Genomic DNA, 27,227 nt, shown 5'->3' with positions numbered 1-27,227 from the left:
CTCGCAAGCACCGGAGCCCAGCTCTCCAGACCTGACCATCCCTACTCCTCCCTCAGGCCCGGGTGGGGCCTCCTCCCCCAAACGGAGCGCTGGTTCAGCACTCCTCTAGAGAGATCCAAGGTGCTTCGAGGACACAATGGATTATCCAGGTGTTGGTCGAGTGGTATCGATGCAGCCAGGACGCAAGAGAGAGGCTTGGGGTGGGTGGGGGGCAGGCCTCTGCGTAAGTCTGTGTGGGAAGGGAAATTTGCCCGTCTCCTTCCCGAAAAGCCCCTGAAGCTGACTTCTGCGCCTCTGAGAACCGAGACTCTCCGGGAGAAACATTTAGCGTCCATCCGTACATCCCGCGTGTGGACAGAGTTCCGCCTGAGGGAGGAACTGGGGTCTCCTGGCCTTTTTTTAGGGCTGTGGGATGTGGAGGTCGCATGCCTGTTTTAAACTTCATATCACGTGCTTCTGATTCTAATTTGGCTGCTTTTCTATCCTGTGCGGGCAGCTCAGACCGGAGGAGGCCAGGAAAGCCCTCGAGACTGGGAGGAAACGGAACCATGTTGCCGAGGCACCCTCCAAGCCTCAGGCCCTTTGCGGGGCGAGCCTGGCTGCGGGCTACAAGTCCCAAATCCGGCCGTACGGGCCCACAGTAAGTCGGAAACAAGTGCTCGCAGGTCCTCGCTTTGCTTTGGGTTTCATTGTTTCTTAATGCAAATCGATTCACTTAGGACTCCCCGCTGATCTGAGAGTTTTAAAAGGGCGCTTCTGTGCTGACGGGCTGGAGGGAAAGTGGTTTCCGTAGAGATTGGGGTCAAGGGTAGGAGAGAAGAGGTAGACTTGGCCTGGAGTCATCATGTCGTCTGTGGAGTCGCACAGAGTCGGACGCGATTGAGGTGACTTAGCAGCAGCAGCATCATGACCCGGCTTTAAAAACGGGTTCCTCATTTTACACACCGGTCGCAAGATCTGAGAGCGGGGGAGCGGAGTGCCACTCCTAGCCTTGGAATGAAGCTATGTTTAACCTCCCCCCTCGACAGTGGCCAGTGGGCAACCGGGGCCTTGAGGCCTCCCTGGGGCACGCGACCATTGCAGGGAACGTCCAAGTTGAGACCCGTTGGAGGCTCGTGACTGCTTCCGCTGAACCTGGGCCGCTCCCACATCACGATCGGGAAATTCTCCAGCTGACCTATAGACGGAAACGCCATTTGGGAACTACGACTTGGCAGGCCCTGGCGACCCGCCTCCGCTCCCAGGAGCCCAGGCTTGCCCGAAGTAGTCAGGGACTCTCTTTAAACCGAGCCGCCTCACAGGCATGGGATTCTGTCAGCATAGCCCGAGGGCCAGAAAACTGGACGTGAACCAAAAGAGCCTGGAGAACCACACAGACCACAGAGGATCTGGGAGGATCAGACGCGGCCAACGGGCCTTCTCCGCCTCCTTCGCACCAGGTAACCGGTTTAACCCTCCACTGCTCTTCCAGAGGAGGGAGAGTGGGAGCAACTGGGACACCAGGCTCAGGTGAGAACAAGGCAGACAAATCGTTCCCTTAAATGTCTGCAATCTCTTGTAAGGGGCTGCCCAGGTAGCAGCAGTAGTGAAGAATCCGCCTGCCGATGATGCAGGAGACGTAAGCGATGCGGGTTCAATCCCTGGAAGATCCCGTAGAGGAGGAAATGGCATAACTCACTCCTGTGTTCTTGCCTGGACAGAAGAGATTGGCGGGCTACATACAGTCCATGGGGTCGCAAGGAAGCAGACGCGTCTGAGTGAGCACACACAGGAGGGTGGGAGCGGAGCAGAGGGCCACACCGTCTTCCCCCCTTCCATCTTAGCTCGCGCGAGGTCTTCAGGGGCTTTGTAGAAGAGTTTCCCCCTGGCAGAGCGCGCAGGGTGGAGTGAGGGAACCCTGGAAAGCTCCCAACACCTCGCGGAAAGGCGAATCAGGCCACAGCCCCAGTTTGTCTCCACCCTACCTGTCCTCGTCCTCGAACTTGCCCAGAGGCCTGAAGCACGCAGCCCTTTCCCACGTTCCTGCGAGGAGCAGTTGCCTCCTTCTGCCAAGGACAGTGGACTGAGCTTGTCTCTAGGGCGGCAGGAAAATCGAGATCCCGGCCAGGCCCATGGGGTCCAGAGTTTGCATTTGCAGCGGGATCTCGGTCAGTTGCTTGAAGTGCAGGATTTGGTGCCTGGGTTGTGAGCCCAGCGGGGAGGGAGCAGGCCGGACTGCTCTGGGCGCGGGTAAACGACTGTACCCGCGGCCAGGAGCGCGGGAGGTGGAGAAGCTTGCCCGAGAGGGCCGGGTGGAGCGTGCCTCGCCTAGAACTCACCTAGGATCTCTTCCACCTGCTCTATGGGCAGGTCGAAGACCACTTGGTTTACAAGTGTTCTCCTTGGAACCAGTCGAGAAGGAGGCCCAGGTCGATGTGTGCCTGACACATGAATACAGATAAATACTCCTCCTCTTGGGACGAGGCCCCCGCAGTGTCCTGGTGGACGGTGGATACCACAGCCCGTTGGAATCCGCGAAGCCCCCGGGCGGGGGCGGGGGGGGGGGGCGCTGGGGTTTTTGGCGCAGGGCTTGGGCCACCCCAGTAACCTAGTATCAGGCCAGACCTGGTGCCAGGGGGCCGGGATTCTCAAGGGTGTGCCTGTTGCCAGCGGACGAGCCCCAGTACGTGGTACCCAAGTGTTCCGGGAGGACTGCTCCTCGCTGGCCCCGCCCGCCCCTGTCGGTGCTGCCCCGGGCTTTCCAACTCAGTCCTCAGGAGCCTCTGGGGACTAAGGGATCAAAAGGACAATTGGATCTGCTTTTGTTTGCTCAGATAGGCTGTAGGTCATTGAGAACTGAGACCAAGTCTTCTACCTCTAGGTATGCCTACTACATTCCTGGCATGAAATGTTTATGGAAGGAATAGAAAAATGTGCATTTCAGCTCTACCCTTGCCGTTTATTGGATTTGTGACTTGGAGATGTGTTTGTAACTTCTCTGTTCCTCCACTTCCTCCTCTGTAAGATGTGGACAGTAAAAATAGTGATACTTGTAGGAGCGTTTAGGAGATTAAATAAACATTGTATGCGGAGAACTCAGCACAATTTCCAGCTCACAGTATTTTCCTAGTTCAACAGATAATTTCCACTATGCACGATGATGTACTTGCACACTTAGACTGCCTGTGACATTTGCAGACAACAATGACTAGTTGCTCTGAATCCTGGAGCCTACTCCACTTCCGCTTACCCTTCGTGGTACAATCCCTGACTCCAGCTAGCTGGGTGCAACCTTGGGCAAGATGTCTAACCTCTCCGTTTTTCAGTTGTCATCAGTAAATGGGGGTGGTGGTGATAAAAGTCCTTCCATCTTAGAGTTGTTACGATTAAATGAATTCATGCATTTAAAGCCCTTAATTGTGCCAAGCAAATAACAAATGATCAATAAATTCCAGCTATTACCATTATCTACACACATAAAACTTCTTTGCATGTTATGAATATGGTTTCCAGTTTCCAGAATTTCCGTAAGTTTGCCTGGTAAAAAATTTGGAAGGAATAAATTTATCTCTTGGTTATATTTTTTATTTTTTGAAATCATATGTAATGAACCCACTAATTCTATAATGACCTTAAAACTACATTTAAATGTCCTGAGGGGGACGATAGTTTTTTTCTTTGTACAGCAATTGCAGTTTGAAGCTGGAATCGTGCTCCCACAGGTCCTGAGAGGCAAAATAGAAGTATTAGTTGCTCAGTCAAATCTGACTCTTTGTGACCCCATGGACCATAGCCTGCCAGGATCCTCTGTCCATGGAAGTCTCCAGGCAAGAATACTGGAGTGGGTTGCCATTTCCTTCTCCAGGGGATCTTCCTGACCCAGGGATTGAATCCAGGTCTCCAGCATTGCAGGCAGACTCTTTACCAACTAAGCCAGGAAAATGGCACTGCAGAAAAGCCTGGTTTGCGCCTCACCTCCCCCTGGGCCTCAAGTACAGTGCCCCCCAGTTTCAGTTTCTTTATCTGTGAAATGGAGACATGCACACCCGCCTCACAGGAGTCTTCTAAGAACTAAATGAGAAGAACCCAGCCGGTGGTAGGGACTCTCTATGAGACAGTGTGATTCTCCCTGGTCCAGATGACAAATTAAGCCCTGCAGGGTCTGTTTTCCAAAATCACAGTTCCCACTGAGTTCTTACCTTGATGTGTGCCGAAATTCGAGTACAATTGTTCATCCCTGTGTTGAAGAGACTAGGAAGTATTTGAGTTCCCTTGTAGGAGAGAGACTCCTCAACCTGCTGGGTCCTGGGACTGATACAGAGGTGACCTCCAGCCCCACCCTGGCAGCTGGGCCACCACGCAGCTTCTCAGCCTTGGACTTGGGAGGCTTGAGCATTTGGCAGTGGAGAAGGGCCCAGGTATGACTTTGGCAGACCTGTGCTAGTTCAGCACCTGCCTTTGGAGCAGGACAAGTCCCTGCCCCACTCCAGAGCTGGAAGTCAATGTCACCTGTCATACCCCAGGTCAATATGTGAGCCAGTGGACACACTTCTGTCTGCAGAAAGTGCAGCCTCCAGGGCCTTTCAGGTCAAAGTCATGCTTGAACTCATGCTTTTGTTCCTTTTCCATCCATGCTAGAGGGGGCAAGTATGTGATAGACCTCACCTTAAATCCCCATAATCATACCGATTTTTTACTTGCTTAAGTGATCAGATCAGATCAGATCAGTCGCTCAGTCATGTCCGACTCTTTGCGACCCCATGAATTGCAGCATGCCAGGCCTCCCTGTCCATCACCAACTCCCGGAGTTCACTCAGACTCATGTCCATCGAGTCAGTGATGCCATCCAGCCATCTCATCCTCTGTCGTCCCCTTCTCCTCCTGCCCCCAATCCCTCCCAGCATCAGAGTCTTTTCCAATGAGTCAACTCTTCGCATGAGGTGGCCAAAGTACTGGAGTTTCAGCTTTAGCATCATTCCTTGCAAAGAAATCCCAGGGCTGATCTCCTTTAGAATGGACTGGTTGGCCCTTCTAATTCCCGGTTGGTTATTACAAAAGGCTTAGTGTCACAGATAGGGTGGGGATGCATTTTGCTGTATTTTATGAATAATTTAAAATGCAAATATAAGAAAAGTACAAGGATTTATATTATCTGGAATTAGTATCTTAGATGTCCCTTTCTTCACCATCTCTCACCAAGTGAAAAAAAAGTATCAGAATGTTAATTTTCCTAATTAAACACCCAAGGGGAAGGAACTAGATAATTCAAAACAAAACAAAAAAAGGGAAGCTGGACAGACACAAAGCTCCACTTAAAATAGACCTAAAAGAGTAATTTTAAGTGCACAGCAAAATGGAGCAGAAAGTGCAGAGGCTTCCCATATACATCTCATTAACTCTCCACCCCTTTGGAGAAGGCAATGGCAACCCACTCCAGTACTCTTGCCTGGCAAATCCCATGGACGGAGGAGCCTGGTAGGCTGCAGTCCATGGGGTCGCTAGGAGTTGGACACGACTGAAGCGACTTAGCAGCAACCCTCCACCCCTCCCTCAGAACCTCCCTCCCCATTAGCATCCTTCACCATATGGGTGCATTTGTTACTATGATGAACCCACATCTGCACGTCATTACCACTCAAAACCCATATTCAACTTTAGAGTTCATATTGGTGTAAGGGTAATTTTCATCTCAATTAGGAACTATCCTCCCTGTTTCTGTTTTCTGCAGAGATTTTAGATCACTAGTAAATTTCTTCTTTAAATGTTTGTAGATGTCACCTTTATATGGCAGAACAAAGTGAAGAAAATTCTTCAGAAAGTCAAATAATAAAAATTAATAAAAAATTTCTGGGAATTTCCTCACAGCTCAGTGGTTAGGACTTAGCACTTTCACTGCCAGACCCAGGTTCGATCCCTGGTCAGGAACTAAGATCACACAAGCCTCACAGTGCAGGAAAAAAAAAACAAAAACAACAAAAAAAACACCAAAACACAACTTCATTGTGAAAGACACTGTTCAAAGAAAAAAGAAAAAAACAAGCCACAGACTTGGATAAACTAATTGCAACACACATTTCTAATAATGGATTTGTATACAAACTAGACAATGAATGGTTAAAACTCAATAAAATTGTTTTTGTTCAGTCAGTTGCCAACTTGTGTGCGACTCTTTGCAACCCCATGGACTGCAATAATAAAACAACTCAATTAAAAATAAGCTAAATAATTGTTCAACTAAGATAGGAAAGAAAATAAAATTAATTTGCACAACTAAAACCAAAAAATGTTGAAAAGAATGAAAGTTCAAAAACAAGAATAAAGGACAACGGCAATGTTAGGTAGGTAGAATAGAAAAAGGAGTCCAAAATGAAGAAAGGAGAAAAGCCTGCGAAAATGAAGTGAAGGAAAACTCCCCAGACAGGAGTGGGAAACTTAGGTGAAACAAACATACCCACTTCTACTCTATCATCCTGATTGATGATGATGCCCTAATTTGCATATGGCAGGCTTGCAGGGCAGAAGACAAAAAGTATAAAAAGAGGGAGCCTAGACAGGTTAAGGCTGCTCCTTCAGGGTTGGCCCACTTCATGCTTTGGGGGTGTACTATCCTTTGTTTACCAAATAAAACTCCTGAGCTGTAACCAAGCTCAGCAATAAATAGAAAATAGTAACAAATATGGCAGATATTAACCAACGATTTCAGTAATCACTTTAATGTTAAAGTGGTCAGTTTAGTCAGAGATTGTCAGAATGGATCAAGAAACAAGACCCAACAGTATGTTGTCTATAAGAAGCCTATTTGAATACAAAGACATACCTAGGTTGCTCAACCTAAGTTTGTGTGCCCTAGCACACTGAGGCCAAACAACCAAAATATCTCTTTGGAACAAAGAAAAATTATTGCAAGGGCCAAGCATGGAGAATGGGTAGCTTGGGCTCAAATTACCCAAACTTCCCCTACGGTTTGGGGAAAAGATTTTAAAAACAAAATTTGGAGTGAGGACTGCAGGGTGTATGACTTTCTTCTGATTGGTTGGTGGTTGTACTCTATCAGTGTTGTATTCTAGGAATCTTCTGTTCATCTGTAATTTACCATTCTCCACCCGGGTGGGGCTTGAGTCCCTCCACAAGAACTCAAAGGCGTATTGTTTTATTCCTTGAGGAGGAACCAGGACTTTGGTTAAGACCAGAACCAGCAGGTAAGCAAGATAGCCTGAATAGTTTGTCAGCCATAAAATAGTTCCAGTTCCTCTTCAAGAGATACAGGTAAAAAAAAAAAAAAAGAGAGAGAGAGAGAGATGGGTAACAGTCTGAAACATATCGTTGAGGGTTATGCAGAAACCAAGATACCCCCACCCAGGTGGAGGATGGTGACAATATGCTGAATATGTGTAGATCCAAGACTGGCCGGAACCAAAAGTTGATGACTAAGATTCCCAAAACACCCTGTTACATCACCACCAACCAGTGAGAAATTCCACAAGCCTCAGCTTTCACTCCAAATACTGCCTTTAAAAACTCTGCCCTGAAAGTCATCAGGGAGTTCAGGCCTTTTAAGCATGAGCTGCCTATTCTCCTTACTTGTTGTTGTTCAGTCACCAAGTCATGTCCAACTCTTCATAACCGTATAGACTGCAGCATGCAGGCTTCCCTGTCCCTCATCATATCTTGGAGTTTGCCCAAACTCATGTCCAACCTATCAGTTATGCCATCCAACCATTTCATCCTCTGTCACCGTCTTCTTCTGCCCTCCATCTTTCCTAGCATCATGGTCTTTTCCAATGAGTCAGCTGTTTACATCAGGTGGCCAAAGTATTGAAGCTTCAGCTTCAGCATCGGTCCTTCCAAAGTGTATTCAGGGTTCATTTCCTATTACTTGGTGCCCCACAAATAAACACTAATTTTCTTCACCATAACCTAGGGTCAGTAGATTGGCTTTGGTGTGTGGCAGGTGAGTGGACTCAAGTTTGGTTTCAGAACAATAGTTTTTGGCTTTTATTGTTTGTTTTTCCTGTATCCAGAGGCATTGAGGAACTTCCCCAACCAAGGACAGAACCTGGGCCCCTGCACTAAAGTGCAGTCTTAATCACTTGACCAAGGAAGTTCTGATGGTAACAACAGCTTGAACTAAATGAAAATGAAAACACAACTCAACATTTGTCGGATACAGTGAAAACTGCTTAGATGGAAATATATAGCCTTAAATTCATATATTAGAAAAGAAAGGTCTAGAATCAGTCATCTAAGTCTGCACCTTATGAAGTTAGAAAAAGAGGAGCAAATTAGATCCAAAGTAAGCAAAATAAAAGAAATAATAAAAGTAAAAATCAAATTGAAAACAGGAAATCAAAAGAGAAAACCAATGGGTTTGGGGAGATAAAAATGTGTAAACCTCTTGCCATGTTAAACTAAGAAAAAGAGAAGATACAAATTACCAATATCATAAATGGGTTGAAGATGAGACATCGCTACAGATTCCATTGACTTTAAAAAGATAATAAAGAAGAAAAAAGATAATAAAGGAATAATATGACCAAGTCAGACTATCTTCATTAAGTCTGTAAGACTTTAACCCATGAAACTGGGCACATCTCTGGACTGCAGCACTTCCAGGGTCTCGCATGCCTGATGCAAGGCTTCAACCACTTGGAAGAAGCTAGCAGCCCCTTGGACCTTTGCCCCATCAGTTTAAGCAAGTTGCAGAGTGCTATGGCTTCCACCTTAAACACGTCTTAAAGCGCTGGTGAGGTAGGTTGATTCTGAGTCCACTGACACACCTAGAACTACTCTGAAGGATCAGGTGGGAGGATCACGTGTGTTTGCCAAAACCTGTGGAAGTCTTTAAAGAATGTAAAGAGTACAAAATGCCTTGCTGTTCTCCAAAAATAAGACCATTCAAATAGGGATAATTAAACACTTGCGCATTATGCTTTCAAAAACAACAAACGCTGTGAACATGACTGTTGCGTCTGCATCACTGAGACGCGGGTCCTCGCAGCGGCCAGGCCGCATGCGAGCGCGGAAGGCCCAAGGCACGCGAGACGGGCGCATTGGCAAGGACGCAGAACGGAGGGAGGCCATTGGTCCGGCCCCGCTCAGGACGTGGCATCCGCCAATGGGAGGCGGCCGGGGCGGGGCTCCGGTGCGCGAAGGTCCGAGCCGAGGCTGCGTGGTGGCCCTTTAGGACCAGCCTTCGACGGCACTCCGAGGGTGCAGGGCCGGATCTTGTTCGCGGAGCCATGTCTCGGCTGGAAACCGGCGCCAACGCCTACTCCTGCGTTGCTGCTTCCCGGCGGGATGAGGCGCTGCCTCGGGCCCCGGATACGAGCCCGGCAGAGGAGCAGAGCCAAGGCGGTGGAAGAGGCCAGGGGACCTGCGCGGGTGGAGGCCAGAGGGGCTCCTTTGGCCTCCAGCAGCCTGAGGGCGCGGGTATTCGAGAACCGCCGCTCTCCTTCAAGCTGAAGAACGACTGCGTGGGCGCCGTGATCGGTGAGAGCGTAGCGGAGCGCTGGAAGGTGCGGGGCGGGGCCTACGGCACTCCCGCCCCGCCCACCTCGCCTTCAGTCAGCTGCCCGCGAGGGGGCTTGTCCCCTCCCCCCACCCCAGCCCGAGGTTTCTGACGTACTTTGCTGCTAAAACTATGGCGTTGAATGCAACTGATAGTTGATCAGTTCAGTCAGTCAGTTCAGTCTCTCAGTCGTGTCCGACTCTTTGCGACCCTATGGACTGCAGCACGCCAGGCCTCCCTGTCCATCACCAACTCCCAGAGTTTACCCAACTCATGTCCATGGAGTCAGCGATGCCATCCAACCATCACGTCCTCTGTCGTCCCCTTCTCCTCCTACCTTTAGTCTTTCCCAGCATCAGGGTCTTTTCAAATGAGTCACTTCTTCGCATCAGGTAGCCAAAGTATTGGAGTTTCAACTTCAGCATCAGTCCTTCCAGTGAACACTCAGGACTGATCTCCTTTAGAATGGACTGGTTGGATCTCCTTGCTGTCCAAGGGACTCTGAAGAGTCTCCTCCAATACCACAGTTCAAAAGAATAAATTCTTGGGCACTAAGCTTTGTTTATAGTTCAACCCTCACATCCATACATGACTATTGGAAAAACCATAGCCTTGACAAGATGTACTTTTGTTGGCAAAGTAATGTCTCTGCTTTTTAATATGCTATCTGCTGCTGCTGCCAAGTCTCCTCAGTCGTGTCCAACTCAGCGCGACCCCAGAGGCGGCAGCTCACCAGGCTCCCCATCCCTGGGATTCTCCAGGCAAGAACACTGGAGTGGGCTGCCATTTCCTTCTCCAATGCATGAAAGTGAAGTCGGTCAGTCGTATCCGACTCTTAGCGACCCCATGGACTGCAGCCTACCAGGCTCCTCCGTCCATGGGATTTTCCAGGCAAAAGAGTACTGGAGTGGGGTGCCATTGGTCATAACTTTTCTTCCAAGGAGCAAGCGTCTTTTAATTTCGTTGCTGCAGTCACCATCTGCAATGATTTTGGAGCCTCCAAAAATAAAGTCTGTCACTGTTTCTACTGTTTCCCCATCTATTTGCCATGAAGTGATGGGACCAGATGCCATGATCTTCGTTTTCTGAATATTGAGCTTTAAGCCAACTTTTTCACTCTCCTCTTTCACTTTCAACAAGAAGCTCTTTAGTTCTTCTTTGCTTTCTGCCATAAGGGTGGTGTCATCTGCATATCTAAGGTTATTAATATTTCTCCCGGCAGTCTTGATTCCAGCTTCTGCTTTGTCTAGCCCAGCATTTCTCATGATGTACTCTGCATATAAGTTAAATAAGCAGTGTGACAATATATAGCCTTGACATACTCCTTTCCCTATTTGGAAAAGGAGTCTGTTTTTCCATGTCCAGTTCTAACTGTTGCTTCCTGACCTGCATACAGATTTCTCAAGATTTCTCAAGAGGCAGGTTAGGTGATAGTTTATAGAGACTGTGATTTGGGAGAGCCAACTCTTAGGCTTATGAAATCTTTGGGGAAAAAGGTCAGATCTTTGGCAGCTTACCCCGCAGTGAACAACAAAGAAGACAGCCAATTTAGATAAGAATGTGTAGGGTATTAACTTGAATGTGATTTATCTGCTGAAAAACAGGATTATTTTTCTTCATATATATTGAGTCTTACAAATCCATTTTTGAAAAGCATTTAGAAATTATTGGAATTAAGGTTTTCCCCTTTTTTTAAGAATTGTGGTAAACAACATACACTTACAGTATTGTTGACTGTGAGAACAATTTTTGTAGTAGGTCTATAGAAGGTTTTCATCTTGCATGACTGAATCTCCCTATCAAAAATTCATTTCCCCATCATCCCCCCTACCCCCATCCCCCCTGCAATTGCAATTCTACTTTGTTACTGTAAGTTTGATTACATACGACACCTCGTAGAAGTGGAATATGCAGGGTCTTTTTTTTTTTTTTTTTAAACTTTACAAAATTGTATTAGTTTTGCCAAATATCAATGCCAAATATCAATCTTTTGTTGTTGTTGTTATTGACTCATTTCACTCTCAAGGTTTATCTTTGTTGTCACAAATGGCAGGATTTCCTTTTAAGGCTGAAAACTTGCATTGTATGCATACACCGCATTTTCTTCATCCAGGCATCTGTTTACAGATCCTTAGGTTATTTCCACCTCTGAGCTATTGTGAATAATGCTGAAATGAATATGGGAATGCAGCTATCATCCTGAGATCCTAGTTTTGATTCTTTTTTAAAAAGGATTTAAAAAATTATTTAATTAATTTAGTTTTGATTGTGCATGGACTTCCTCTAGTTGTGGAGAGTGAGGGCTCCTCTTGGCTTGTTGCAGGCTTCTCTAGAGTAGTGGGCTTCAGTAGTTGTGGTGTATTGGCTTATTACTTGCTCTAAGGCTTAAGGGATTTAAGCCTCATCTGACCAGGGATGGAACCGGTGTTCCCTGCATTGGCAGGTGGATTCTTAGCCACTGGACCACCAGGGAAGTCCCTCAATGCTTGTGTATTAAATTCCCAGAAGTGGGATTGCTGGATCACAGGTAGTTCTATTTTTAGTTTTTAAAGGAATCTGCATGCTGTTTCCATAGTGGCTGCATCAATTTCCATTCCTATCCACAGTGCACAAGGGTTCCCATTCTCCATGTCCTCACCAACTTGTTAACCCTTGTCTTTTTGATGAGCCGTTCTAACAGGTGATACGTCATTGTGGTTTTGATTTGCATATCCAATGATTTCATCATTTTTTAATATACATGCGTTGGTCATACATCTTCAAAGAAGGGTCTATTCAAGACCTTTGAACATTTTTAATTGGAATTTTTTGGTTGAGTTTTGTGTAAGGGTTCCAATTTATCCACATTCTTTTATCCAGTTAGTCTTTGCTTGGGCTGATGATGAATTCTTTGTGTCTAGGGAAAGGGGCCTCCTGTCACCCACACAATTTGGAATAAAAAGCTTCTGCTTCCCTTTTAACAAACTGAACATGATTACTGAAACTTGGGAGCCTTTGTTTGGACGATTTGGGAAGAACTGGAGAAGGTTCTTTAGGCAGAGTAGGTAGTAGGTTCCCTGTAATTCATTTCATTTTTAAAAAATTCTTTTATTTTAAAAACAGGTCGTGGTGGGTCAAATATAAAAGAGATCCAGAGCTCAACATACACAAAAATACAGGTAAAATTTCTATGTTCTTAAATCATTAAAGATGGTGACTTATGGTCATTCCTAACTCTAATTTCTGTCCTGTTACTAACATATGGTGGGATAAGTTGACAAAGTTTTTCTTACTTCTTTTTAAGAACTCATCTAAGCTGTAGTCCATTCATTATGTCTTAGATGGTGATTGAAGGCAATCCTGTATTTCCTTTACATTTTTATACTACATGAGGCTGAGTGCCAGAGGAATGGTAAGGGAACTTGTCTCATCTGCTTTCCCTCTTGAATCTAGATAATAAGAGGGTATCCTGAAGCAGAAGTAAGAATCTTTGGCACCAAGGCAATGCAGAGCAAAGCAAAAACAGTGATAGATGATCTTGTTAAAAAACAAGAAGAACACAAAACAGAATCCAAACTTGGTAAGTCTGTTTTGCCCCCTAGAGCCCTGTAAAATTTTAAATGTTTTATTCAGTGTCATAAGCCATATTATAGCTGTTTTTCCTGATAACAAAGCTTTGGCTTGCCATCGTTAAATCTAGTATGTTATAGAAGGAATTTTTTTCTATGAAATCCAGAATACTTTTCCTCAAACTGAAACACTTAATATCTGTGGTTAAGTCTAGCAGTTTTACTTTGGAGTAAAACAGAATAACCTTATAATACACTTCACTGTTGATAGTAGAGCAAGGGTTAGTCCTAGCCTTCTGTCTATGGTTATTTCCCTGGAATGTGACTAACTTTGAAAACTGTTTAAGTATTTGATATTTTAAAAAATCTCAAATATACTTGGACTAGAGAGAAAGCCATTATTAAGCCATTTCCAGGAGAGCCTTGTGTTCAGCTGGCAACCTTGCATCTTGGTATTTATTGGGAAAGTACCTCTAAAAAGCCTCTAGGATACTATTTCCTCTGTTTACCTGGGGTAGCATCTGCCACACAGGATTATTATAAAGATTTAGTGATGTGTGATTTATTAGCAAACACTAGGCTCTCATGCTTTTTAACTTCTCCAGTATTTATTTTATTTTATTTTATTTTTTTTTGCCTTTCAGAAATCTGAAGTAAATAACTGACAAACCATGACCAGAATTGTCATGGCACTGTTGTACCAAATTCCTAAATTTTATGTTTCAGGCATTATTATTGTTGGGTTATTAAAACAGAAAATTGTAAAATGGCTTGGGATTTTATATTGGGAGGGTTTGTTTGGAAACTGATGTGGAATTTTTTAACAGGTGTTGCTGCTGTCCAACTTTCAGATGGAAAAGATGCAATGAAGGATGTTTCAGGAGAGCAGAAATTGATTGATTGGGATAAATTCCGAGAAAACATTTTGAAATGGAATGAGAAAAAGTGGGCAGGTTAGTGCTGGATCCCGGCATTTTTTATAGTTTATTGTTGTTCCTCTTAATTCAGGTTTTTAGCCTCTGTAAATGGCAAAGGCAATGGCAACCCATTCCAGTACTCTTGCCTGGAAAATCCCATGGATGGAGGAGCCTAGTGGGCTGCAGTCCATGGGGTCACGAAGAGTCAGACATGACTGAGCGACTTGACTTTCAGTTTTCACTTTCATGCATTGGAGAAGGAAATGGCAACCCACTCCGGTGTTCTTGCCTGGAGAATCCCAGGAACAGAGGAGCCTGGTGGGTTGCCATCTGTGGGGTCGCACAGAATTGGACATGACTGAAGTGACTTAGCAGCAGCAGCCTCTGTAAAAAAGTGTTGCTCTTAGTAATGAAATGTATATGCAAAATGACAGTATAATTTGAAATGCTATAAGTAGTGCCTAGGGCATGATAGTTTCTATGTCTGTGTTGTGGTTTATGTTATATTGATATCTCATCTTCTTTGAGATAATTCACTGCATAAGTTTAATAAAATTAGAAAATTGGGACAAAAGGGAAATGAAGTGAGTAAACCTGCCAACTGTAAGTTAACATTTTGCTGTGACTGAGCAAAAGTTGATCTTGGGGTTTCTTAACCAAGAAGGGCAAAATAAAAGAGAGAAAACATTTAATAAGTACATACAGTTCTTGAGGAAACAGATTTTTTTTAATTCTCACTTGGAATTATATATGAAATATAATGTTCCATATTATTCATTGAATTTCAGAGTAAATTCAAGCCTCATTTGATCAGAATGAGACAGAAAAACAACACCATTTATTTAAAGTTAAGCAGTGACCATTACTATGTGACTACGGTGGTCGGCCTGTCCAATGCCATCACAACACAAGTGTTAGAAGATTTGGGGCAGAGGTAGGGGACAGAAAAAGGATTTAAGTTGGTGGAGTCCTGATGAGCATTTAAAAAAGAAAACAAAGTAGCTTCAGAGAATGGAATAAGGGTAAATATTTTATTCCTTAACACTAATGGGATGGATCTTCAAAGCAAAGAAAGTTAGTCTGCTATGAGAAAAGATTCATCAGTTGTGATGACTGAGTGTCTTATGAAGCATGGTTTATTTTATTTTGTATTTAATTATTCAAGATCTCTTTCTTGGGTGAAAAATGTAATTGAAAGACAAACCAAAAATGGAGATCTAGAGGTTGGCAAAGTATAGAACAACTGTCTAAAATCCCCATGTCTGCAAGGCAACCTTGATATATATTTTAGTTTGATTTCTATTGCTTTGAATAAATGACAATAAAATGTGAATTCTCATTATTCATTGAAGTTTAAATTTTGTTTTTTTTTTTTTTCCCCAGGTTTGCCTCCGGTTAAGAAAAACTTTTACATAGAGTCAGAAAAAACAAGTTCAATGTCACAAGAACAAGTAGACAATTGGAGGTGGGTTAGTTTTAATACTTTTTAGTGAGTATTTGCAGAATTAGGCTAGTAAATTAGCTCACTCAGGAAAGACTTTAAATGATTGCATTTGAAACTTTAGCTTCCATATTCAAAAGAAAACTTGGTTGCATCTGAAATCATATATTAGAGATTGCTGATCAGTACAACTTTTGGCAAAGAGGGAAAATGGGCTGTATTTGTGTCTAGAGTAGTTACTGTCCATATATGGTTATTAAACACTTAAAATATAGCCCATATAATTGAGGAACTGAATTTTAATGTTTAAATTTAAAGAGAGACATAGTTAGTTTCTGTCGTATTTGGCAGTAATTTTATAGAATTATTCCTACAACTGTTGAGAATCATAAGAAATTGATCTGATATCTGAATAGTAGAATAATTTCTTACTTTTAAATCCTTATTATATGGAACTAAAAGTCCTAGTGGTAACATTTTTTCCTATTAATATCTTTTATAAAACTAAGATAGTATGGTACAGCAGACAGAGCAGTTATTCTAGGATTGGGTAGGGCTCTGACCATGGACAAATAACTAAAGACCATCTGTCCAATGAGAGTAATTCCCACTTCAAAGGATTGCTGAGGATTAATTAAGGAAATGTGTGTGAAATGTTATAAGCCCTCAGGTGTTTGCCAAATCTGACTTTGATTCATGAAGCATATAATTTTCAGGTTCTATTCTCAACCTTTTCATGAAATTTTCATTGGCTTTCATGCATACAATGTAATTATTTTTCTTCTCTGGAACTGTTCTGGTAAAAAAAAGATGAACTAGCTTCTATTTCGTATTACTTTTTTACTATAATTTAACCAACAGTCTGATTTCAATCAGTTGCCGTTAAATTCCTAGATATGCCCTTAATGTTAGAAAAAATTTCTTGCTTGGGGAGTAAAGTGATCAAAGCCACTAATCCTTAATCCTTGTTCTATTTTCTTAAAGGAAGGAAAATTATAATATAATTTGCGATGACCTGAAAGATGGTGAGAAACGTCCTCTTCCTAACCCTACTTGTAATTTTGAGGATGCATTTCACTGTTACCCTGAAGTTATGAGAAGTTTTCAAAAGGCAGGTTTTCAAAAGCCAACACCAATTCAGGTATGCTTTCTTTAATTCTAACATTTCACTGGCTCTCCCCTCCTCCCCCTGCCAATTTCTGGTCATTTGAACTTATAACACCAGGAACAGCTGTCTCTTATAAGCATCCTCCCAGCACACCCACCACTGCCTAGCACTCAAAATGTTGAGAAGTTTGGGGCTGGGAGAGGAGGAATACTTGACAGAAAGAAATGCACTTTTTATTTTAATATATATATCATTCTGTTCTAGTCACAGGCGTGGCCAATCATCCTACAAGGAATAGATCTAATAGGAGTAGCCCAGACTGGAACAGGGAAGACATTGTCCTACTTAATGCCTGGATTTATTCATATTGACTCCCAACCTGTGTAAGAATTTCTACATCTGGGTACTCTTTAGGGGTTTAGTAGATAAGAATTCCAAAAACTGCAATGTTTGATTGCACTGGTCTAAGGGGAGTGCCTCATCTCAGGAAAGAATCACTTTCTGTTGTGTTGGTGGATATAAATGGATGAAACATTTTCAGGAAGCAGCAGGTAATATCCACCACAAGTCTTCACAGTGAGATGTTGGAAACAGGTTATTCAAATGACCGAGTTCAGTACAGTCCTCTGAGAATGTCTGACACAGAAAAGCATGGGCTGTGTTCCACGAGAAGGCTCGTGTCTGGGCTCTAGGATTCTTTGGTCAGGCTGTTTTTCTTTTTATTTCTCCGCTTTTTATGAGAGGTGCATGTTGATGACCTAGATGTTCATTGCTGCCGATTTTGAAGGCACTGGACGAAGGTCCTGTGTGCCTGAGATGGATACTGATGTGCTTTTTCTCCAAAGAGCCAGGAACGGGCCTGGTATGTTAGTCCTCACCCCAACTCGCGAGTTGGCTCTGCAGGTGGATGCCGAGTGCTCTGAATACTCATACAGAGGTCTTAAAAGGTGAGTTGCTTTCTTTGGCCATCCTGCACCAGCATTTTAATCCTCTGTAGCTTTAGACATCCTCCTCATTGTTTTCATACATAATGAGACGCCAATTGGCTCAGTATGTGGCCAGGCATTGATTACCTTTCATTCAAATTGACTGTAGCTGGGGTGGTGGGGTCAGGTAACGAGGATTCGAACATGGACCTTGTAGGACACATCAGTGTGGGTTGATAGCTATGGATCGTTCTCAGAAAGGGGCCAGAACTATACTTAGCCTGATACTTTTGATTTATATACTTTTTTAAATTTTATACCCCAAATGGGCTTAGGTTCGTTGGGATTTTGAATTGTGAAGGGGTATTCCCCACCTGAACATGAACCTCTGTACTTTTTTTTAAGTGTTTGTATATATGGTGGTGGCAATAGAGATGGACAAATAAAAGACTTATCAAAAGGTGTAGACATTATCATCGCCACTCCCGGAAGACTCCATGATCTACAGATGAATAACTTTGTGTACCTGAAAAGCATAACCTACCTGGTAATCTTGGAGCAGGGGTTTGGGGCCCTGGGAGGAAGAACTTAGCTCTCATCAAACCTTTTAGAATGTCTGTCCATTTCATAATAGTTTTAAATCCTAGGAATACTTCTCATTCCCTCTAGTTTGTTAAAATACACATTTTAAAGATAATTCCATTTTAATATTTTATAAATGTTAGAAAATGCAGATAAGTACAAAAGAATTCCACGTGAATACTTTAGACATTTAAATTATATTTTCATTGAATATATTTAGAAACTTATTGGTTGTCAAACAAATCAGTGGTGTTGCAAGTACATATAGTTTAGGTAGTGGAGGAAATGAGAAAGTTATCTTAATATTCATAGGGAAAGAACATATATGTTAGCTACCGTCCACATCTAATCTAGCCCTTTTTTGGCTTTGCTGTGTGGCTTGCAGGATCTTAGTTCCACTATCAGGTATTGAACCCACATCCTCGGCAGTGAAAGGGTGGAGTCTTAACCATTGGTCCACCAGGAAACTCCCCTAATCTGGCCCTTTCTAATGCAGGTATTAGATGAAGCTGACAAAATGCTGGATATGGGATTTGAACCCCAGATAATGAAGATTTTATTAGATGTACGTCCAGACAGGCAGACAGTTATGACAAGGTAGGTATATGTTTAATTTGCCAGTCTGCAAAGTAGAACCAGTGGAACAGAATTCATTTGATTTTAGAGCCTTCAGATCAGTTCAGTCGCTCAGTCGTGTCCGACTCTTTGCGACCCCATGAATCGCAGCACACCAGGCCTCCCTGTCCATTACCAACTCCCGGAGTTCACTGAGACTCAAGTCCATCGAGTCAATGATGCCATCCAGCCATCTCATCCTCTGTCGTCCCCTTCTCCTCCTGCCCCCAATCCCTCCCAGCATCAGAGTCTTTTCCAATGAGTCAACTCTTCACATGAGGTGTCCAAAGTACTGGAGTTTCAGCTTTAGCATCCTTCCTTCCAAAGAAATCCCAGGGCTGATCTCCTTCAGAATGGACTGGTTGGATCTCCTTGCAGTCCAAGGGACTCTCAAGAGTCTTCTCCATCACCACAGTTCAAAAGCATCAATTCTTTGGCACTCAGCCTTCTTCACAGTCCAACTCTCACATCCATACATGACCACAGGAAAAAACATAGCCTTGACTAGACGAACCTTTGTTGGCAAAGTAATGTCTCTGCTTTTGAATATGCTGTCTAGGTTGGTCATAACTTTGCTTCCAAAGAGTAAGCGTCTTTTAATTTCATGGCTGCAGTCACCATCTACAGTGATTTTGGAGCCCAGAAAAATAAAGTCTGACACTGTTTCTCCATCTATTTCCCATGAAGTGGTGGGACCGGATGCCATGATCTTCGTTTTCTGAATGTTGAGCTTTAAGCCAACTTTTTCACTCTCCACTTTCACTTTCATCAAGAGGCTTTTGAGTTCCTCTTCACTTTCTGCCATAAGGGTGGTGTCATCTGCATATCTGAGGTGATTGATATTTCTCCTGGCAATCTTGATTCCAGCTTGTGTTTCTTCCAGTCCAGCGTTTCTCATGATGTACTCTGCATATAAGTTAAATAAAACAGGGTGACAATATACAGCCTTGACGAACTCCTATTTGGAACCAGTCTGTTGTTCCATGTCCAGTTCTAACTGTTGCTTCCTGACCTGCATACAGATTTCTCAAGAGGCAGATCAGGTGGTCTGGTATTCCCATCCCTTTCAGAATTTTCCACAGTTTATTGTGATCCACACAGTCAAAGGCTTTGGCATAGTCAATAAAGCAGAAATAGATGTTTTTCTGGAACTCTCTTGCTTTTTCTATGATCCAGCGAATGTTGGCAATTTGATCTCTGGTTCCTCTGCCTTTTCTAAAACCAGCTTGCACATCAGGAAGTTCACGGTTCACATATTGCTGAAGCCTGGCTTGGAGAATTTTGAGCATGACTTTACTAGCATGTGAGATGAGTGCAATTGTGCGGTAGTTTGAGCATTCTTTGGCATTGCCTTTCTTTGGGATTGGAATGAAAACTGATCTTTTCCAGTCCTGTGGCCACTGCTGAGTTTTCCAAATTTGCTGGCATATTGAGTGCAGCACTTTCACAGCATCATCCTTCAGGATTTGGAATAGCTCAACTGGAATTCCACCACCTCCACTAGCTTTGTTCGTAGTGATGCTTTCTAAGGCCCACTTGACTTCACATTCCAGGATGTCTGGCTCTAGGTCAGTGATCACACCATGGTGATTATCTGGGTCGTGAAGCTCTTTTTTGTACAGTTCTTCTGTGTATTCTTGCCACCTCTTCTTAATATCTTCTGCTTCTGTTAGGTCCATACCATTTCTGTCCTTTATCGAGCTCATCTTTGCATGAAATGTTCCTTTGGTATCTCTGATTTTCTTGAAGAGATCCCTAGTCTTTCCCATTCTGTTGTTTTCCTCTATTTCTTTGCATTGATCACTGAAAAAGGCTTTCTTATCTCTTCTTGTTATTCTTTGGAACTCTGCATTCAGATGTTTATATCTTTCCTTTTCTCCTTTGCTTTTCGCTTCTCTTCTTTTCACAGCTATTTGTAAGGCCTCCCCAGACAGCCATTTTGCTTTTTTGCATTTCTTTTCTATGGGAATGGTCTTACTTAAAAGTATTTTGAGATCTCTTCATGAAAGATATGTTATCACTTAGTATAGCAACTCAGTGCAACAGTTTAACAATGACTATTGGGTTTCCTGAATTAAAAATAACATCCTGGAGAAACTCTTCTATAGGGGGTCTCAGATTGGAAAAAGTAACCATCTGTCCTTAGAGGTGAATATTTGATCACAGAACACTTTTTAGCCAAGATAAAACTGAAGCAAGGAAGAGTATATAACTGGGGAAATACAGTAAATTTATTCATTTTGTTTCCTAAGTAAACCTTGTTAATTAGTATGAAAGTACAGAAGGTGGTTGTTTTCATATGACTGAAGAAACATCTGAATTTACATATCCATCATCATTACAGTTAAAATGTTTTTATTTGGCTCAAGCTCTTGGTTTTGTCTGCCGACAATGTATGAAAGGGCTCCCAGGTGGTGCAGTGATGAAGAATCTGCCTGCCAATGTAGAAGATGCAAGAGACTCAAGTTTGATTCCTAGGTTGGAAAGATACCCTGGAGTAGGTAATGGCAACCCACTCCAGCATTTTTGCCTGGAAAATCCCATGGACAGAAGAGGCTGGCGGGCTACAGTCCATTGAGTTGCAAAGAGTCAGACACAACTGAGCGTGCATGCACACACACACAATGTATGAAAAATGCTGGGTTTTTACTTTTATTTTTTACCATTTTTAAAGGCCAAGAAAAAACTAATCTAACACCTGAATTCATTTTAGCTCCCCATAGATGGGAAAGGTATACCTCTCCTTCACCTTTTGTTTATAAACCTATTAAATTTACTTGAAGATTTAATTTAGTAGCTTCTTTGAGCAGTTCATTATGAAGCATATATTTTCTGTGAAGTGAGCCTCATTAAAAAGGACTGTTTGTCTTTCCTGGATAATTTGGTTCATAGCATTCTTAGGGAAACTTAGTAATGTTTGATTCCTAATAAACATTTTAACATTTTTGTATTACATTTTATCTCTAGTGCAACATGGCCATATGCTGTTCGTAGACTCGCACAATCTTATTTGAAAGAGCCCATGATTGTGTATGTTGGTACTTTGGATCTAGTCGTAAGCTTATTTTTAATTACTATTTATATCTTACTAATTTTGTAACTGTTTTGCCATTATAAAGTTCATTGGCCTTTCACTTCATAATTGAAATTGGCCTTTTAACTAATTATTAATGAAAATTGACCTTTTACTTATTCAGTGGTAATTAATAACAAGTTGTTGCCTAGGCTCATTTTATTAGATTTCACAAAAGACAGGATAAAGACTTTAGAATCTATTTCATCTTGGGGGCAGAAAAATGGTAACAATGATATTTGGAAATTTTGTATTAAGTTGTCACAATACTTAATTGAAGCTCTTAGTGTCATAAGCTGAACATTGTAAAGGCTATAGCCATAATTTATGGCAGTGGTTAATGTAAGCTTGGCCTCAACCATGGTTATTCCTTTTCATATGATAGCAACTAGTTGCTTTCAGCTCATTGACAAGTATTCGAAATTCCGAGCTTATCTTGGGTAACTAAGTGGTAAAAATCAAAGACCGAGCTCTAAATCCTTGAGTAGGAACGGGAGATTTTTGGAAGAACTTGCCCTTTTTTCTGCTGGCAGTTTATTTTTAAAACATTTAACCATTGACAGAAGTAAGATGGATTTTGAGCCATTAAGGGGTTTACCCATTAATGTTGATGTACTATGATCTGTGAATCTTTTAGGCTGTAAGTACCGTGACACAAAATATAATTGTCACCACAGAAGATGAGAAAAGATCACATATCCAAGCTTTCATCGACAGCATGTCTCCCAAGGACAAAGTCATAATATTTGTCAGCCGGAAAGCTGTGTGAGTGTATTTTTTACATTGAAATCATCAGTCATGTGTTTGTTTTAGCATTGTTTCTATTTGTATAATCATTTCAAACGAGGGAAGGGTGTATGTCTTACAATATGTACATTACTTCAGACTCTTGCCAGGGGAGGTAGCAGTAATGAATTGATTGTGGTATTCAAATAAGCAATTAGACCCCTGACTTTTATTTTTTGTTTTAGGGCTGATCATTTATCAAGTGACCTGGGTATCCGGCGTATAGCAGTAGAATCTCTGCATGGCAATAGAGAACAGAGTGATAGAGAGAGAGCATTAAAAAGCTTTAAAACAGGTACATTTATACAGTTAGTATTGCAGTTTAAAACTGCCCAATGCTTGGTCTTCCTGAGTGATAGCACCTTTCATGGAACCCATGTCTAATATTTGCCTTCAGCTAACAGATCCCAGAACTAGCTCTAAATGTTAATCAGATTCTCTTTCTCCAGCCCATGTTTAAAACCTAGATATCAAGATAAGAATTTGCAGTGGGGGATGGTTGTCTTAATTTATCTGAAAGGCATATATCTTTGACATGATTCATGAACCATTTGGATGGTGGTTAACTATTCTGTTGTAAATTGCCAGCAGTTAAAAAAGACTAAGTAGGGACTTCCCTGGTGGCCTAGTTGTTAAGACTCTAACTTCCAATGCAGGGGGTGTAGGTTCCATCCCTGGTTGGGGAACTAAGGTCCCACATGCCTTGTGGCCAAAAAAAAGAAAGACTAAGTAACCTCTCCCCATGCACTCTCTTTAAGTTTTTTTTTAATATTCAAAGCAGTAATATTTCACCTGATTAGCTAATGGGGGACAGATATGTCTTGGGTTGGTTTGTACCAGAATGTGTCTGTATTCTTTCAGAATGTGTCTGTATTCTTTGGGTTTCACTCTTCAGGTAAAGTGCGAATACTGATTGCTACTGATTTAGCATCTCGTGGTCTTGATGTCCATGATGTAACGCATGTCTATAATTATGATTTTCCCCGAAACATCGAAGAATATGTCCACAGAGTGGGACGTACCGGGAGAGCAGGGTAAGTCTGTGGTGCCTGCCCACCAACCCCAGGGAGACCCCTCATTCTTCTCACAGACTGTCCTTACCTTGAAAAAGAAGACTTTTGCTTTTCTCTTCGAGCAGAGTCATAAAACCCCTGTGATGTGCTGTTTGATCAGCTGCAGATTAGATCCCAAATTGCTATTTCAATGCCTAAATTTTTTTTTTAAACTGAAGTATGGTTGATTTACAATGTTTTGTTAATTACTGGTGTACAGCAAAGTGATTCAGTGATACATATATATACATATTTTAATATTCTTTTCCATTATGGTTTATCACAGGATTTTGAATATATTAATAGTTCTTTATGCTGTATACAGTAGGAACTAGCTGTTAGCCATCCTATGTATGAAAGCTTCCACTGCTATCCCCAACCTCCCACTCCATTTCTCCCCTAAATCCGTCCCTCTTGGCAACCATGAGTCTGTTCTCTATGTCTGTGATTCTGTTTCTGTTTCAGAGATAGGTTCATTTGTATCATATTTTCGACTCCACGTATAAATAATACCATATGATATTTGTGTTTCTCTGTCTGATTTACTTCACTTATTGTAATAATCTCTAGGTCCATCCATGTTGCTGCAAGTGGTATTATTTCATTCTTTTTTATGGCTGATAGTATTCCATTGTATATATGTACTACATCTTCTTTGTCTGAATGGCTAAATCTTACTGCATCTTACATAGTTGGGCTTGTGAAAGAACTGATGTTTTGCTATAGTTTTATTCAGTTTTGCTAGCTGAATCATTAATATAAATTATAAATCAAATTACATTAACTTTTATCCCCCCTTGAAGGAGGACCGGGGTATCTATTACCCTTATCACTAGAAATGATTGGAAGATTGCTGGTGAATTAATTAATATTCTGGAAAGAGCAAATCAGGTGAGAATATGCAACTCTATTTTCTAAGTTTATTTTCAAGGTTTATTCTAAGTACTGGGCCTTACAGCCTGTCAGGGAATACAGATATTAAGCAAATAATTATGTGTGTTTTGAGGGTTGTAACATGGCAAAGATGAGGTGCTATAATATAATATGATGGTATAATATAATGTATAACTGGGGAGCCTGTTCTAATGTGGAGGAGCGTCACTGAACGCTGCTGAAGAAAAGCCCCATGGGTGGAGGTTGGAGAGTGTAGAGGAAGCAGGGCACGTCCTCAGGCCTCAAGAGGAGAAAATGGCACCAGATAAAGGCGCTGGGAAGCAGCTGAAGGGCCATGTGAGCAGGAAGGCTACCTACTGACAGGGGGTTTTACCACCAGACTGGTGGTTATACCTTGAAAATTCAGTGTTGACTATGCAGAGGAACACATTCCATTCTGTTTGGAAGGTATCTGCAACCAATTGTGGAGATTCTTGGACTATTTGGAGGCATTTTAGCATGTTATAGAAAAGCTGATATGTTAAAGGAATCATCTCAATCCTAATAAGACATTTATTGGCTTCAGAGTGTCCCAGAGGATCTTGTCTCAATGGCTGAGAGATACAAAGCAAATAAACTGAAAAAAGAAACAGAAAACAAATGGGGAAGACCCCAAGGAAAACCCAGGAAGTTTTATCATTAATGTCTGTGTAGAAAAGTGGTACCAGCCTACTACAAAAGGTAAAATTTGAAAAACTCATGGACTTTCAAATGCCTGTTTTCCTTAGCTAGGTTTTGTTAGTGTGTTTATTAGTCAGCATTATCTCTAAGATCTATTAACATAATAAGTCAGGTCTTATTCTTTATTTGGGGCCTATGATAAAGAATCTCCCTGCAATACAGGAGACCCAGGTTCAATCCCTAGATCGAGAAGATCCCCTGGAGAAGGGAACAGATACACACGCTAATATTCTTGCCTGGAGAATTCCATGAAACTTTTGAGCTTCCCTGTGGCTCAGATGGTAAAAAATCTACCTGCATTGTGGGAGATCCAGGTTTGATTCCTGGGTTGGGAAGATACCTGGAGAAGGGCCTGGCTACGCGCTCCATTATTCTTGCCTGGAGAATTCCATGGACAGAGGAGCCTGGCAGGGTACACAGTCCATGAGGTTACAAAGAGTTGAACACAACCACACATGCCCCACGCCTCTATTCTTTATCTGTTCCCTAAATTCTAGTTAATATATCTTAGAATTATTAATTCAAAAGTGAGAAAAAATCTTTTAAATTGTCTGGAGAGATCATTAAGCATATAATGGAATATAATGGAATTGGTGGAGGTGTAAATTAGTGTAACCTCTTACATCTGAGCAGTTAGGTGGCAGTGTATTAATTGTAAGTATATATACCTTTTTATGGACTTCCCTGGTGGCTCAGATGGTAAAGCGTCTGTCTACAATGCGGGAGACCTGGGTTCCATCCCTGGGTCAGGAAGATCTGCTGGAGAAGGAAATGGCAATCCACTCCGGTACTATTGCCTGGAAAATCCCATGGACAGAGGAGCCTGGTAGGCTACACAGTCCATGGGGTCACAAAGAGTCGGACACGACTGAGCGACTTCACATACCTTTTTGTTTTATTTTGGTTTTTGGCTATGCTTTGCAGGTTGTGGGATCTTAGTTCCCTGAGAGGATTGAACCCGGTCCCCAGCAGTGATAGCACTGAGTCCTAACCATTGAACAAACAGGGAATTCCCCATACACCTCTTGATCCAGTAATTCCCCTGGACGCAAATATGCAGTACAGAGCCATATGAATAAACAATGCAGAAAACCACATAAGGGAATAATATCTATAACATAAAGAACTCCTAAAACTGAATGTAAACAACCTGATTAGAACAAGCACAAAGGACTTGAATGGACATTTCTTCAAAGACACACAAATGTCCAACAAGTTAAAGATGCTCAGCCTCACTAATCACGAGGGGAGTCAAGGATCACCTTGCCCTGTTAGGATGGCACACTACATTAATATGTGTTTTTTGTGTGTTTATTTTTCAGAGTTCAAGATTTTTCAGAGTTACAGTTATTTAAGGTACTGTGCAAGTATTGGAAACATGCTGGCAGTATGAAGAGATATCTGAATCTTAAAATAATAGTGTTTAAAACGTAGAATTGAATATTTTATACTTTCCTTAATAAAGCAAAAAGTATTTAAACTTGAATTGAAATTTTTATGGATATTAAAGAATGTAGCATTAAAGTTTCACTTTTTAGTATCTTTACTAAAAAAAGTAAATTTTGTCTCCTGTAATGTTGCCATGTGAAGGTCAGTCTAAGGGGTTTATTTAAATCTTATTCAGATGTTGTCACAGCAGTGAAAATGTTAACACAGTAAATGTTTTTCTATAATAAAAAGGCAGTCTGGTCTGTCTTTCTCAATAGCCTTTAATTCTGTGTTTACCACATCATGTTTCTTTTTTTTTTATTGGAGAACAATTACTTTACAATCTTGTGTTGGTTTCTGCCATACATCAGCATGACTCAGCCACAGGTATACATACATCCCCTTCCTGCTGAAACTCCCTCCCTTCTCCCTGCCCATCCACCCCTCTAGGTTGTCACAGAGCACTAGATTGAGCTCCCTGTGTCACAGAGCAAATTCCCACTTGCTCTGGTTTTACATACGTTCATTTATATGTCTCCATGCTATTCTCAGTTGGCCCCACCCTCTCTTCCCCCACCGTGTCCACAAGTCTGTAGCCTGTTCTCTATGTCTGCATCTCCATCTCTGCCTTACAAATAGGTTCATCAGTA

General features: G+C 42.2%; 1 protein-coding gene across 2 annotated transcripts; it reads left to right on the top strand.

The window, feature by feature from the left end:
• DDX43 (DEAD-box helicase 43) lies at window positions 1–26,841 on the top strand. Of its 2 annotated transcripts, none has more exons than XM_006071097.4 (17): window positions 1–1,439; window positions 12,590–12,645; window positions 12,920–13,046; window positions 13,863–13,988; window positions 15,336–15,417; window positions 16,378–16,534; window positions 16,766–16,884; window positions 17,347–17,448; window positions 17,833–17,974; window positions 18,506–18,606; window positions 21,592–21,679; window positions 22,335–22,462; window positions 22,669–22,778; window positions 23,379–23,517; window positions 24,339–24,426; window positions 24,995–25,149; window positions 26,472–26,841. In XM_006071097.4, exons 1-16 carry the CDS (start codon window positions 1,304–1,306, stop codon window positions 25,109–25,111), a joined length of 1,818 nt encoding a protein of 605 aa, XP_006071159.2. In that variant the 5' UTR covers window positions 1–1,303; the 3' UTR covers window positions 25,112–25,149; window positions 26,472–26,841. The 2 variants fall into 2 exon arrangements, with proteins under 2 accessions (XP_006071159.2, XP_025150667.2); XM_025294882.3 differs by lacking the exon at window positions 1–1,439 and adding an exon at window positions 8,309–9,468.
• The last annotated feature ends 386 nt before the right edge of the window (window positions 26,842–27,227 follow it).

Source organism: Bubalus bubalis, chromosome 10, assembly GCF_019923935.1.
Source record: "Bubalus bubalis isolate 160015118507 breed Murrah chromosome 10, NDDB_SH_1, whole genome shotgun sequence".
Classification (NCBI taxonomy): Eukaryota; Metazoa; Chordata; class Mammalia; order Artiodactyla; family Bovidae; genus Bubalus; species Bubalus bubalis.
Note: the sequence above shows the minus strand (reverse complement) of the source record. Positions and strands in the feature narration are given on the sequence as shown.

What these genes read in the sequence shown, in the direction of transcription:
- DDX43 (XM_025294882.3), top strand. Translation starts at nt 9,219, where the DNA reads ATGTCTCGGCTGGAAACCGGCGCCAACGCCTACTCCTGCGTTGCTGCT. An exon ending in CTGCGTGGGCGCCGTGATCG is followed by an intron (nt 9,469 to 12,589) that starts GTGAGAGCGTAG and finishes TTTTAAAAACAG; the next exon opens with GTCGTGGTGGGTCAAATATA. An exon ending in TTGGTACTTTGGATCTAGTC is followed by an intron (nt 21,680 to 22,334) that starts GTAAGCTTATTT and finishes TGAATCTTTTAG; the next exon opens with GCTGTAAGTACCGTGACACA.